This window comes from Cervus elaphus, chromosome 21, assembly GCF_910594005.1.
Source record: "Cervus elaphus chromosome 21, mCerEla1.1, whole genome shotgun sequence".
NCBI lineage: Eukaryota > Metazoa > Chordata > Mammalia > Artiodactyla > Cervidae > Cervus > Cervus elaphus.
In genome coordinates this window covers 22,898,207-22,913,442 of record NC_057835.1, presented here as the reverse complement: position 1 = coordinate 22,913,442, position 15,236 = coordinate 22,898,207, and the positions used below count along the sequence as shown (strand labels likewise).

The following is a 15,236-nucleotide window of genomic DNA, read 5'->3' as shown; positions in this document are numbered from 1 at the left end:
AAGAAATATTCTTTAGCTTACCCATGGTTTTTAGTGTTCAATCCATGTTGCTCATAAATAAGTTACTCTTGACTTAAAGTCATAAATGTAATTCCTTTTGTATATAACTAAATTATGCAATTAGCGAGAAATAACCATTATATCTAAAAGTATATTTGTCTTGACTCTCATTACAGATGTTTCATGAAGGCATGAGACAACCTCCTCTATATGTTTTGCCTGTTCAGATCTGTGGGTTCTGGTCCTGGCAGCTCATGGACCCAGCTTTTGGGAGGTCTCATGGCAGCCAAGCTCATCAATTTCCTACTAGTTTATTTTACAGCATCTTTAATTAATTTCCCATTTAAAGGTTTAAAACATTAAATCAGTATCAAAGAATATTTCATCTTTGGAGGATACATATCATTTTCAGAAAACACTTTTTATACTAAAATCATAGGACAATTTGTATCAGAGTTGCAAAGCATCCTCTGTACTGTGAGGCAAGGGTCCTAGTCCCTATTTTGGCAATTAGAAAAACTGAAAATTAGCAAGTCCCAGAAGAAGCCCCTAAACCACTCCCCTCTTGGTTCAGAGCAGGCTCCTCATCAGACACTAGTGAAACAGGGAGGGGGCAGGGCACAACCTTTGAAAGAATGAGAACATTCTTTCAGCATAAGACAGAGTCCAATGGGCCCAAGTCTAGTCAACCTGGACTAGACCTTGATCCTCAGTATAGGCTCAGTACACATCAGCAAGGTAAGTGACAAACTCAGAGATGCCATGACAGTTGAAGGCCCACCATCAAAGATCAAAATGTGGGTGGTGACCCAATTCCTGGAAATCTCCACCCCTTCCCCAGAATAGTTGGAATAATCCTCCCACTCATTAGCCTATGAAATTACCCAGCCTCTCTCCTTCTGAGATAGCTTACACTCTGCAGCATGTGTTTCTTTTTAAATAAATCCACTTCTTACCTATCACTTCATCTCTCACTGAATTCTCTCTGTGATGAGACATTAAGAACATGAGCTTTTTGAACCTCCAGGGAGGGGACATATGTCCACCTATGGCTGATTCATGTTGATGTTTGACAGAAAACAACAAAATTCTGTAAAGCAATTATCCATCAATTAAAAAAAAAAACACAAACCTGAGTGTCATTAGGTCTTGAAACCAGGTCTGTGAACTCAGTTGGAAGACTGTGGCTTTTGGCTGGGTTTGAGTTCCTGCACATGAGTTCAAGTCCCAGTGAGGTGAACAGTTTTACTAGCAGGAGGCACTTACCTCTGTGCTCTGTGGTCTTCAGATACCCAGTGTAAGGCTTCCTCATTGTGGGCCGTATCACCCAGCACACTGCAGCCTTCTTATAATATCTGTGCATTTCACGTTTTTCAAATATCTAAGTGCCAAAGGTTTGGGACTTCAACTCAAAGCCTCAGTTGCCTCAGCAACATATGGAGGGTAAAAATAGTGCCTCCCCTTAGGGGCCCTGTATTAAGTGGGTAATGAATATGATATAGTGATCATTATACTAGGCACAGAGAAAAGGCCTAGTTTGTAAAAATACGATGCGTTCCCAGAAAGGAGGCGTTGAAACGTCTCTCTTTTATATTCATGCTCCCCATCCGAGGCTTGGAATCAAGCCAGCTGGTTCTTTTCCACACAACAGTTCCCTTCTCTAGCTGGGCCCCTCACCATCTCCTCAGTGCAAGGAGTGTGCAGTATAACATCTCTATTTCCACATGAAAACTTTTTGGTCCATGTTGAGGTTTTATTGATAATTTTTTGTTTTTTTTCCAGGAAGGGAAAAGGCTACTGCCTTGTAGTCCCCAGTGTTTTACATTAGATGTTGGCTCCTCCTGCTACTCTCAGCACTGTAAAGTCTGCAGGGGAAGAGAACCAGCCTGTCTACACAGGCCCCGCCCCCGGCCCTAGCGGGGTGTCATTGAGGGGATGGCCCCCGAGGCTCTGTGCTGGACCCTGCCTGTCACAGCTCAGCCTTTGCCAAAGCAATTGCACAGCAGAACCTAGAGGAGACCGCATTGCTGTTTCTCACAGTTATTTAGAGGCCAAGGTAGAGAGCAGGAAACACCTGTGTCTTCTGTACTTACCCATCTTGCGTCCTGAGGCAGTTCTTCCAGTAACTGCAGTAAAGACATCTTCAAATACAAAAACTGTTCAGACTCATTCCCGTGGAATTGATCTTCAATGTATCCATGAGAGGAGACTTTTTTATACCAGACGTGTCAGTGGGAAAATGACCTGGAGCCATTCTGTTAGGTAAGAACAAAAATCATCTAAGTCTTAAAGCCAAGAGGGGTGTTTAAGAGCCTGGAATAAATCACAATGCATGCTTAGTGTTGCTTCTCTTAAAGGGATGGGTACATGCTTGGTCTAAAATCTTTGTAAGGAATGACAACATTAATCAAAATCTACTAGTTACAAAATGATTGCATAATTATCTATTGTACATTAAATATATATTTATACATATATTTGTATATGAATGCATTACATTTTATACATATGTAAATTTCTGATTAAATTTCTTTAAATATTCTAGGCTTCTGTTTCTGATCAGTTTGATATTACAGACCATCCCCATGGGAAACAGTAAGAAGCATTTTGTTTATATTCTCTTAGTTTTTATTGCATATTTGTTTGTCAGTCATTATCAGTCTCATATTTTCAATTAATTTTCAAGGCTGTCATACAGGGAAATATAAAATTAGTAGAGAAGAAAGCAGCAGTGGTAAAGCTCAGAAGTTCCAGCAGAAAACACTCAACTGGACCTTGAATAATTTAAGGGAGGAGAATGACAGCACAGAAGGCTGGAAGCCTCAGGGTTCATTCCCCCACTCCTTGACTTTCCAAGAGCTAAGCGGCAATGCTGCAGACAAAGGTCATCTCGGTCAGTGAACTCCGAGTTTGTGTGTGTGTGTCTGTGACTGTGTGTCTGTGTGTGTGCGCCTAGAGGGGATCTTCCAGACTTTCTCCTTTGTCTCCTTCCTTGGCAGGCAGATTCTTTACCACTAGGAAGCCAGAATCCTGAGTTTAGGATCGGAAAAAAAAAAAAAAACCCCAAAAAACTAGGATAAGTTAACAATAAAACGAGAAACCCAATGAATAGCATTTTACCATCTTTAAATATATACTATAAAGTAAAAGGATAAAGACACTATAAAGTAAAAGGATAAAGACACTATAAAGTACATACTTTTATACTATAAAGTAAAAGTATAAAGACAGAGGATGAGATGGTTGGATGGCACCACCTACTTGATGGACACGAGCTTGATCAAGCTTCGGGAGTTGGTGATGGACAGTGAAAGCCTGGCGTGCTGCAGTCTATGGGGTCGCAAAGAGTCGGACACGAACGAGCGACCGAACTGACAGATTGATAAAGTAAAAGATATTTCCTAGTGAGGTGTTCTTTTACTCTGAAAAAGTTTTAATATTTTATTGGTAAAACGTGGCTTTGGCTTTTAACTGGTTATTTTTCCGCAGGTCCAGAGCTACCCCAATCCCAGATAATAGCGGGCCTTTGCTAGGCTTATCGCAGTCTCTCAGGCTCCAGTGGTAGAATTTTTTTTTAAAATTGTTTCGGTGTCTTTGCACCCGTGGGTGGTCCCTGCTCGCTCGCCGCTCTCCGGAGAGGCCAGTCTGTAATCACTGTCTTGGGAAGTCACAGCCTAATTTTAACATATGAAAGGAAGGAAGAAAGAAAACGCTACTTGCAGGGGGCAGGGTTTCCCATATGTCTCAGGGAGCCTTCCTGACCCGCCCGCACCCCTGGTAGTTTGTTTTTAATCCTTAAACTAACAAACGGGGTTTACCTGAGCAAACACTATTAGCAGGAAGCCAATTTTATTGCCTCCCCAAGGGGATCTCTCTCGGCCCTTCTCGGGCTTATCAGCCGTAGAGGGTCCCGCGCGGAGCTGACCCCCGGTGACGCCCCCACAGGTGCACCTCCGCGGCCGAGCTGCTGCCAGAACGGCGGCACCTGCGTGCTGAGCAGCTTCTGCGTGTGCCCCGCTCACTTCACCGGCCGCTACTGTGAGCACGACCAGAGGCGCAGGTAGGCGCGGGGTGGTGCAGGCTGGGGGCACAGCGGGGCCTGCGGGGAGAGGAGACCGGGAGCCGGGCTGCGGCGGGGCCTCGCGGGGCGGGGCCGGGGTGCGCGCGCCGCGTGCACTAACGCCAGGCCTGGGCTTCCTCAGCAAGTGCGGCGCCCTGGTGCACGGAGCCTGGACCTTCCGCGGCTGCCACCTCTGCAGGTGCGTCTTTGCGGCCCTGCACTGCCTCCCGCTGCAGACACCCGGCCGCTGTGGTAAGAAGAACCCGCCCCGCCTCCTGTGCTCACAACCCACACTCAGGCAGTTGCTCCTTTATACGTACCGACCCGTAGAGATCTATCTGTGCCAGACGACACAGGAATGAGCGATCGGCATGGATTCATCACACGGGAAAGTCACATTCGTGGTGAATCGCATAGTCGTTGAAAAATTTATTCCTAGGTTTCCCATATCCTACTTGAGGAATTTAAATGTTATTTCCAAACAGTGTCCTTAAATGTTCTTTATAGAGAGCAGAACTTTGGAAGCACACAAGCTGGTAATTAGAGCCGCACCTGGCAGACAGGGTCAGTTCAGTTCAGTGTCTCAGTCGTGTCCGACTCTTTGCAACACCATGGACTGCAGCATGCCAGGCCTCCCTGTCCATCGCCAACTCCCAGAGTTGACTCAGACTCATGTCCGTTGAGTCGGTGATGCCATCCAACCATCTCATCCTCTGTCGTCCCCTTCTCCTCCTGCCTTCAGCTTTTCTCAGCATCAGGGTCTTTTCAAATAAGTCAGTTCTTTGCATCAGGTGGCCCAAGTATTGGAGTTTCAGCTTCAACATCAGTCCTTCCAATGAACACCCAGGACTGATCTCCTTTAGGATGGACTGGTTGGATCTCCTTGCAGTCCAAGGGACTCTCAAGAGTCTTCTCCAACACCATAGTTCAAAAGTATCAATTCTTTGGCGCTCAGCTTTCTTTATAGTCCAACTCTCATATCCATACATGACTACTGGAAAAACCATAGCTTTGACAGGGTACCCAAACTAAATCTCTAGGGACTTCTCTACACTGGGCCGACACCCACCTTCTCAACTGTGAACTGTAGAGGGCGCCCTGGAGCAGGACAGGAGCAGGCCTGAATGGCCAGGTGCAGGGCTTCAAGGCCAGCCTGGCAGTGGTCCAGGAACTAGTGTGCCTGGTAACCACAGCTCAGGCCTGCCACATAAATAAAGGTCAGTGGGGTGTGGACAACATGCAGGATGAACACTTATTTGTGATGACTCTGAGCAGTTCCCAGCTCAATGCAAATGTTTTACTTGTAAAACTAAGGAACACGAATCTTCTGAGGTCAGAAAACGGACAAAATGCTCGGCTGCAGAGTCGTCATCTCAGGCAGGGACCAGAGACACAGGTATGGCAGGCACAGCGCTTCCATGGCCTTCTCCCCTTTGCAGTAAGCTCTGGCTGGGATAGCAGTAAGGGACTTGGTTAATGCAGGCAGAGCTCTTCAGTCCTCTTTGTTAGCCCTGGGTGGGGTCCACGTGAAGGCCGTGGGCCTACTCTCCTTTTCCTTCTTGCACTATAGTCGACCCTGGGCCAATCCCACAGTGTAAGGGCATGCTTAATGGTGGTACAGCCCTTTACCTCCACTTCACATCCCCTTGTCCACTGTTAGATTGCTGTAGAGAGGCAGCACTCTTGAGGGTGGAGCCCTTCAAGCCACCCTCTTGGTGGGGTTCCCTGGGTGGGGTGCCTGGTGGAGGAACACACATAATGAATGCTCAGCTCCCTTCCTTCCTCCTCTGCAACCTGGGATAGGAGCAACATTCTAGTGACATTCTTAGTGAAGGTGCAGCCCTTCAGCCCCATTTCTGCTCCCCCTCCTCAGCCAGCTCTGCATGGTGCCAGCAATGTGTCTTGGGGGTTGGGGGGAAGGGGTGGGGGGTAGGGGGAAGGGGTGGGTGGGTGGTGGTGATTATAGTGCAATATACTTTCCCTTCCTCCCTCTCCTGTCGGGCTCTTCATTTGCTGGGCCTGTGCCACTGATTCAGTAGCTGGTCTTTGAATGACCCAGAGAAAGGAGGACATAGATTATGGCATAAGCATCAGAACTGTGGACAGTGCCTGTGTAATCCTACAGGTGAAGTCATTTCCCACTTGTGGTTGGCGCTCCTTGCAGTGATGTGGGGAAAGGCCTAGCTGTGATCATTTTCAGTCTTCTAAGCAAGGGCTTCCCTTTTGGCTCAGTTGGTAAAGAGTCTGCCTGCAATGCAGGAGACCTGGGTTTGATCCCTGGGTTGGAAAGGTCCCCTGGAGAAGGGAAAGGCTACCCACTCTAGTATTCTGGCCTAGAGAATTCCATGGACTGTATAATCCACGGGATCTCAAAGCGTCAGACATGACTGAGCAACTTTCACTTTCAAGCAAGGCCAGCTTGGGTTCTAAGCAGCAGAGCAGGAGCTAGGTTCCAGGATGTCTGCTCACATCCTGGAAAACATTCAAGGCTGGGACTGCTGTCTGCCAAGGACAATGACAGTGACTCTGAAAATGTGGCTTGTGCTCATCAAAGGTGAACCGAATAGTGAGGTCATCTCTCAGAGTAATTTGTCAGGTGCACTCTGTGACCCATTGACTGTGCGTCAGGGCGGATGACAGTGGTAGGGGCTGTGCTGATGGTGGTTATGACCTGAGGATGACAATGATAATGGTAGCAGCAGTGCTATAGATGACTATGATGTTGTGAGGATGACAGTCATCGTGATAAGCATCTTTATTAGCTCTCAGTTTATTTCAGGGACTTTATATACTTAATCCCAGTCAATTCTTAACAAGCCTTAGAAATAAGTATTATGCTTTTTATATTTGAGGAAATTGAAGCTTAGAGTGGTTAACTTCTTCAGCTATGCTTTTTTTTTTTCTTAAGAGATAAATTATCATATTTTATAATAACATTTAAATTATTTTAAAATATAAGTCAACATACAATAGCATGCTGGTATAAACATTGACATAATGATAATTAATATATAATTAATATTAATTGGAATAAAATTGCTACCATTCAGAGTACATAAGCACATCCCTGAACTATGTCAGACACTTTAAAAAAAATGAGATAGTTCAGTTCAGTCACTCAGTCATGTTTGACTCTTTTCGACCCCAAGGACTGCAGCATGCCAAGCTTCCCTGTCCATCGCCAGCTCCCAGAGCTTGATCAAACTCATGTCCATGGAGTCGGTGATGCCATCCAACCATCTCATCCTCTGTCGTCCCCTTCTCCTCCTGCCCTCAATCTTTCCCAGCATCAGGGTCTTTTCCAATGAGTCAGTTCTTCACATCAAGTGGCCAAAGTATTGGAGCTTCAGCTTCAGCATCAGTCCTTCCAATGAGTATTCAGGACTGATTTCCTTTAGGATTGACTGGTTTGATTTCCTTGCAGTCCAAGGGACTCTCAAGAATCTTCTCCAACACCACAATTAAAAACCATCAATTTTTCAGTGCTCAGCTTTCCTTATGGTTCAACTCTTGATATCCATACATGACTACTGGAAAAACCATACCTTTGACTCGATGCACCTTTGTTGGCAAAGTAATGTCTCTGCTTTTTAATATGCTGTCTAGGTTGGTCATAACTTTTCTTCCAAGGAGCAAGCATCTTTTAATTTTATAGCTGCAGTCACCATCTGCAGTGAATTTTATGATTGCCATGTAGCATTATATTAGTTTCAGGTATACACAATGATTTGGTATTATATACAAATATATATAATTGAGAAATGATAACCATAGCAAACCTAGTTGACATCCATCACCATACATACAATAATGACTTTCTTTTTCTTGTGATGAGAAATTTCAAGATCTACTCTCTTTGTTGTTGTTCAGTCACTCAGTCATGTCCAACTCTTTTCAACCCCATGGACTGCAGCATGCCAGGCTTCTTTGTCCTTTACCATCTCCCAGAGCTTGCTCAAACTCATGTCCATTGAGTCAGTGATGCCATCCAACCATCTCATCCTGTCATCCCCTTCTCCTCCTGCCCTCAGTATTTCCCAGCATCAGCGTCTTTTCCAATGAGTCGGCTCTTCACATCAGGTGGCAACTTTAGTATCAGTCTACTCTCTTGGTAATTTTCAAATATACAATGCAGTATTATTAACTGTAGTCTCCATCTTGTACATTACATCAGTTTCTTTTCTTCTTTTTTTTAATTTTTAGATTCTACAAAAAAGTGAAATCAGATGGTATTTGTCGTTTTTGTCTCACTTATTTTGCTTCCCATAATGCCTTCAAGTTCCATCTATGTTGTTGCAAATGGCAAGATCTCCTTCCAGACTTTTGCTATAATTTTTAGTATAAAATAAATATTCTTCAGAGTGATTTTTTTACACTGAAATTTTATTATGGATATAATTAGAACTCTTATTAGTAAAGCTACATTTTTAATTGAATTTTCTCTGAGCCACTGAGTAGATTTGCCCTAAATATGTCTTTTTTTTAATTGAATGAAAGATTCTTTCAATTCTATAGTGTTTTCTACATTTTTTGAAATCTCACACACATGATTTCACATACTAGTCCTTTTATTTTCTAAATGTTTATATTGCCCCTTCCCTCTTTCTTCTCTCCTCTGGCAAGCACTAATTTGTTTTCTGTACCAGTGAGTCTGATTCTTTTTTGTTTTATTCAATACTTTGTTGTGTTTTTTAGATTCCACGTATAAATTCTACCATTCAGTATTTGTCTTTTGCTATCTGCCATTTGACTAAGAATAATACCCTCCAAGTCCATTTATGTTGCTGAAATGGCAAAATTTCGTTTTATGGCCGAGTAGTATTCTCTCCTGTGTGTGTGTGTGTGTGTGTGTGTGTGTGTGTATCACATCTTCTTTATCTATTCAACTGTTGACAGACACTTAGGTTACTTCCATACTTTGACAATTTTGAATAATGCTGCTATGAACATTGGAGTGCATGTATCTTTTTGAATTAGTGTTTTGGGATTTTCTGGGTGAGTACCCAGGAGTGGAATTGCTGGGTCATATGGTAATTCTATTTTTAGTTTTTTGAAAAAAACCTGAAAATACTGTTTTTGACAGTGGCTATATCAATTTATGGAGAAGGCAATGGCACCCCACTCCAGTACTCTTGCCCGGAAAATCCTATGGACGGAGGAGCCTGGTGGGCTGCAGTCCACAGGGTCGCTAAGAGTCAGGCACGACTGAGCGACTTCACTTTCACTTTTCACTTTCCGGCATTGGAGAAGGAAATGGCAACCCACTCCAGTGTTCTTGCCTGGAGAATCCCAGGGACAGAGGAGCCTAGTGGGCTGCCGTCTATGGGGTCGCACAGAGTCAGACACGACTGAAGCGACTTAGGAGCAGCAGCAGCATACCAATTTACATTCCCATCAACAGTGTAGAAGGGTTCCCTTTTATCCACATTCTCAGCAGCATTTGTTATCTGTATTCTTTTTGATGATGCCCATTCTGATAGGTAAGAGATAACATCTCATTGTGCTTTGGATTTGCATTTCCCTGATGATAAGCCATGTTGAGCATCTTTTCATGTGCCTGTTGGCCATCTACATTTACTCTTTGGAAAAAGGTCTGTTCAGTTCTTCTGTCCATCCCTTAAATCTGGTTTATTGTGAGTTGTTTTTTTTTTTTTTTTAAATACTGAGTTGCGTGAGCTGTTTATATATATTGGATATTAATCCCTTATATGTCATATCATTTGCAAATATTTTCTCCCATTCAGTAGATTGTCGATGGTTTTGTCGATGGTTTCCGTTGCTGTGCAAAAGCTTTTATATTTTATTGGATTCCATTTGTTTATTTGTGCTTTTACTTGCTTTGCTTTAGGAGACGAATTCAAAAAACACTGCTGCAATTTATGTAAAAGAGTGTTCTGCCTCTGTTTCCTCTAGGAGTTTTATTGTATCCATTCTTCTGCATAAGTCTTTAATATATTTTGGGTTTATTTTTGTGTATGGTATGATGTTAGGGAATTTTCTAATTTCATTCTTTTACATGTAGTTGTCCAATTTTCCCAGCACCGCTCATTGAAGAGACTATCTTTTCTCCATTATATAATCTTGTCTCCTTTGTTATAGATTAATTGACCATTTATTAATGGGTTTATTGTGGGCCTCTTTAAGAATATTTTGGATAGTATTATTTAGAATATTGAAAATTTGACCACATTGTAAATCCAATAGCAGAATAATAGGTAAGTAAATGTTTTAATTCCTTTAATGGAATTTTATGATGACTTTGAAGAGTATATAGAAGATAGAATGGAAAACTGTATTTCCAATATAATTCTAATGTGAAAGGACACATGTGGATAGGGGAATCACAAATATTGGGTTGGCCAAAAAGTTCCTTTGGGTTTTTTATAATATCTTATGGAAAAATCCAAACACTTTTTAGCCAATCCCAAAGATAAAAAGTATGCTACAGAATCAGGGTCCTTTGGCTCCTCTAGGCACCTAAAGACCAGAGGACCTCCAAGTGCCCTCTTTGCTTGACACTCTGTGGGTCCATGTACAAGAGGCTTATAATATCTTCTCAAGGACATATTTTTCATTCTGTTTCAGAGGAACATTATTTATTCTCCAGTTTCCTCATGTAAAATGAGGATAATCTGCCCTGCACTTTCACACAGATATTGAAGAATAAAATTTATGCAAAACAGTTTTATTTGTTGATGTGAGCTGTTTTGTAATTTTTCTCTTCCATGACCTAAAATAATGCTCTGTGTATAATAATTCTAAATAAATATTAAATGGATGACTGTTGACCTTTTAGTTCCAGATATAGTGCCAAAGAAGAAACACCATAAAGGCCATTGCCTACTATTATATTACATTAAAACAATCTATTTTCAGTATTCTATTAATAAATACAGTATATTTTATACAGGTAAATATCATTCTACCATTTTCTTAATTTACATTTGTTAAGTTTGTGTTTAAAGAGGAAATTTGGCATAATAGAAAAAGCATGGGAAATCCCCAAAATACTTGTTCAAATCCCCTGAAATACTTGTTGTAATGTTTACCATCTTTATAAACTGTGCTTCAGTCTCCACAGCAGAAATAATTTACCCCATAGATTTGTAAAGATGAAAAGGCCCTATACCTGTTTTATATTATACATAAAATAAAATATTGTTGCATTATTTTCACCATCAACAGTATTCACATCAGTACAATGAGGTTAGAAAAAATTGCTTCATAATCTAGCACTTATATGCAAATTTACCAAAATGTGTTTTTTCAGGTTGTAAAAAATATCTGCTATACACATTAATTGGTGAGCATTGCTAGGTTAAAAAAAAATCAAGGAGAATGACAGCCCTGGAGCTAGCAGTCCTTAGATCAACCCATTATCTCATTTTACTGAGAGGGTGATTCTTCCTACATATAACCCAAAGAATTAAGTATTTCTCTAGCATCAAGAACCAATATGTTCTAAAATTTAGAGTCTAAGTAATGACACAGTGAAGAAGCAATTTAGAACTTCTTCAGAGAGAAACAGGTCATGTAAATGTCAGATTGGGGTCAGGTCAGACCTCACCTCATTCTTCAAACGTAATTTAAAAAGTACAGTTCTGTCACATAGCAGACAACCAACCAAACAGCAAGCCAGTGAACGTCTGCAGGCCGGAGCCAGACTGTGGATGTGTTGAAAGGATGGCCTTCCTAGGTCCTGGCCCCAGCTGGCTGTTAGCCGAGGGCATGCTGACTGGGAGAGAGCAGACCCTTTGTCAAATCCCTCTGGGACATTCTCCCATGATAGTGTCATTTCAGTGGCGTAGCTTCTCTGGGTGTCACGACAGGAGAGAAAGCTGTTTGGTTTTCCAAGGGCATTCAGGGGTATCTGTAAACTGGAAAATTTGGGGAATGCTAGCTCTGGACCTCATATTGAAGTGTGATTTTATCCTCACCCAAGGTGGTCTCCAAACTATTTTTAAATCACCACTTAGTGGTGGTGACATAGTGCCACATGCTGAGCATTCACAAATTTGATTTCACGTCTATCTTCCTTTTCACACATGCTTAAGACTAAAGTAATGATAAAAATCTCTGTGATGTGTAAGTCTAAGAAGAGAACTTCTGGTAAGTATATAATTAAAACCCCATGTTATAGTATATCATCATTGGTAGCTGAGTCTCCTTTTTGGCAGGAAATAAAATAATGATGGGCCTCCAGGTAGCGCTAGTGGTAAAGAACCTGCCTGCTGGTGCAGGAGATGCAGGAGATGTGGGTTTGACCCCTGGGTTGGGAAGATCCCCTGGAGGAGGGCATGGCACCCCACCCCAGTACTCTTGCCCGGAGAGTCCCATGGACAAAGGAATCTGGTGAACTACAGTCCATAGGTTCACAAAAAGAGAGTTGGACATGACTGAGCGACTTATCTCAGCAAAAATGATGATAGGCCACAGAACCATTGATTTTGTAGGTTCCAATAAACAGTGAATGTGAATAAAGCTTATTTTAATTTTTCCTATCAATATATAGTGGAATTTCTAGTATTTTCTCTCTTAGCTCAGTGGGCAACCTTGGGCCCCTTAGGAGGGACATTGCCTGGTGCTCACAGCCCCAGTTTGGTGACCCCTGCTTGAGGGACTGGCTCATAAAGCTGACTCTAACAATGGCTTTTGAGTTCATATGCAAGAAAAGACTGCCAACAGGGCCTGAATCCTCTCTGTGGTCAGCCTGTTCCCTTTCACCAGGGGAAAAATCAACAGTGAAGCTCAGTATGGGCTGACCTGTAGCTGCTTCTCACACTGAGAGCACCTGATGTATCATCAGCTTTTCTGGAGCCTCCTCTGAGCCTGCATGCTAAGGCTTCTGTTTTGTGGGGTTCTCGTACCCTGGAACAACCCTCTCCCATGTGGGGTGATGTGGGGAATGGTGCCCAGGTCTGCAGCGGGCCTGCCCTCAGTCTTGTGCTGAGTGTGGCCTCCTGGCGGTGCTCACCAGTCACCTGCAGAAAGAGGCAGGGCAGGTCTCTGCTGCGGGGGCTTGTCTGTCTCTACTCATTAGCTTTTGATGGTTCAAGCTGACCATAGGTTTTGGCGTTCAGAAGGCACTTTCTGGTGGAATCCTAGAGGGCAGGGCTTGGCAGGTTTGTCAGGGGGAAGCGCAGGCTGGCCACTGCCAAGCAGCCTGGGGAAAAAGTCCCTGTAAGTTGGGCCTTTGTATGCTTCCCTGCCCAGCCAGTCCCACGTCCAGCCCCAGATTTGCTTGGGAGACTACTTAGTGGAGTTGGTACCCCTGCCTACAGCCATACCTGTGGGGCTTGTCAGTTTCACATGGTAACCTTTCACCACCGGGGAGTTTAGCCAACACCCTTATCTGGTCTCACTACCCCAGAGATTCTCACTGAACACCTCTGGGGTGGGATCCTGGCTATAGAGAAAGCCAGACCTACTGAGTTTGGGGCTCAGAGTGAGACCTGCAGTGGAGGAGCCAGAGTGCTTCAGTGGGGAGGTGAGCACGCCAACCGGGGCACAGTCCCCAGTGCTCTGAAGCTATGCCTCATTGTCATGTCCTTTGTGAGAATGTCCACCATTGCTGTAGGAAAGGGTGCTTTCCTCCTCTCTAATAAGTGGTCCCTAGTCAAAGAAATAGTGTTAGGACTAACTGGGGAACAGATGACAACAGATGGATGCAAGCTGTTTTATTTTATTTTATTTTATATTTATTTTATTCAGGATCCACTAGCCTGAATTGCTAAATGATGGTATAGTACTCTGGACCACCACCTTGGTTAGCTCATGTGCCAAATGAGAAGGGCTGAAGGACTATTTCTTTGTGAGCCTTAAAAGCAGCAAACAGATTCTCCTTCAGCTCTCCAAGTTACATAAAAATCCCTCTGTTTCCAGCTGCAGTGAAAGGAATGTACAAGCTAAAGGGAAGCACATCTCCCTTGAGCAGTGCTGTGTTCTCTACAGCTGGTGTCCATCCATGCTCTGTGCTGCCCCCCAGGTGGCCCAGTCCACAGGGCAAGGCCCAGTAAGGAGGCCCAGGCAGAAAAGAGCCTTTCCTTGAGCAGGTGCAGACATTTCTAGCTCATTCTCTTAAAGCAGGCCTGCCACAGCATGTCTCATAACTCTCTCGGGATTTTTTTTCCAGACCTGAAAGACTTTCTCACCTCACACTCTAATGGACCTAGAACCCAGCTCACGTGGAGTATTCTCCTCCTCCTGTCCTGCTTTCTTCTGAAATCCATCCTCAGTGAAGGGGGAGCCTGCTGATCAGACCACATTTCACCCACCAGAACCAGATCTGTTCCTGGCCTCCCAGCGTGGCTGAACAATATGGTGCTGCATGGGGAAGCCAGGAATTATGTGTCTTCTTGCATGTGTCTATGTTGTATGTAATAGGCTGGTTTCATTTCTTATAGACCAGAACATTAAATGAATATTTGTAATGCTTAATAAACTTTTTCATGAAAGATCCTTTCTTGCTTTCCTCGTTATTCAAGGTACAGTAAGTCTCCTGCATACAAACAAGTTCCATTCTAAGAGCATGTTTGTAAATCCAGTTTGTTTGTAAGCCCAGCAAAGTTAGCCTAGGTACCAAGCAAATACAATCAGCTATTTAGTAATAGTCTTGCAATACTATTCACACAAATAATACATAAAAACAAACACAAGAAGTAAAGAAAATATTTTTAATCTTACAATATAGTCACTGCTATATCACCACTGCTTTTATGCTTGCTTCTGGACATCTGGGGTTTCAAATATAAATACTGTATTACTGTACTCTATCAATGCAGGAGACCCCGGTTTGATTCCTAGGTTGGGAAGATCTGCTGGAGAAGGGAAAGGCTACCCACTCCAGTATTCTGGCCTGGAGAATTCCATGGACTGTATAGTCCATGGGGTCGCAAAGAGTCGGACACGACTGAGTGGCTTTCACTTTCACTGTACTCTGTACAGTACTATACAGTGAAGAACACAAAAGCACAACCATGTAGAGAATGCACGCGCTTGGCAATGTACGCCAGATCCTCAAAATAACATGATTGGACATGTGAACACATATTCATGTCTTTGAAACCTGACAAAAGTTTGTATGTAGGGGACTTACTGTATATGACTAGATGTGCAGGAGTAAACACTAGAGGCTGGGACCTATTCAGCTGGAATCTCTGATGATTCAGAGTAGACC

The 15,236-nt window shown here is 43.2% G+C and overlaps 1 protein-coding gene across 2 annotated transcripts; it reads left to right on the top strand.

Annotated features, from left to right (window-relative positions):
- Positions 1–2,077: 2,077 nt before the first annotated feature.
- Positions 2,078–14,462, top strand: LOC122679519 (cryptic protein-like). 2 transcript variants are annotated; one of them, XM_043880292.1, is made up of 6 exons: positions 2,078–2,262; positions 2,546–2,595; positions 2,687–2,893; positions 3,946–4,060; positions 4,203–4,312; positions 14,193–14,462. In XM_043880292.1, exons 1-6 carry the CDS (start codon positions 2,240–2,242, stop codon positions 14,312–14,314), a joined length of 627 nt encoding a protein of 208 aa, XP_043736227.1. In that variant the 5' UTR covers positions 2,078–2,239; the 3' UTR covers positions 14,315–14,462. The 2 variants fall into 2 exon arrangements, with proteins under 2 accessions (XP_043736227.1, XP_043736228.1); XM_043880293.1 differs by lacking the exon at positions 4,203–4,312 and having other exon boundaries at positions 14,193–14,314.
- The last annotated feature ends 774 nt before the right edge of the window (positions 14,463–15,236 follow it).

Coding starts and splice junctions, on each gene's coding strand:
- LOC122679519 (XM_043880292.1), top strand. CDS start 2,240: ATGACCTGGAGCCATTCTGTTAG. Junction 2,263..2,545: donor ACCTGGAGCCATTCTGTTAG/GTAAGAACAAAA, acceptor TAAATATTCTAG/GCTTCTGTTTCTGATCAGTT. Junction 4,313..14,192: donor GCAGACACCCGGCCGCTGTG/GTAAGAAGAACC, acceptor TTTTTTTTCCAG/ACCTGAAAGACTTTCTCACC.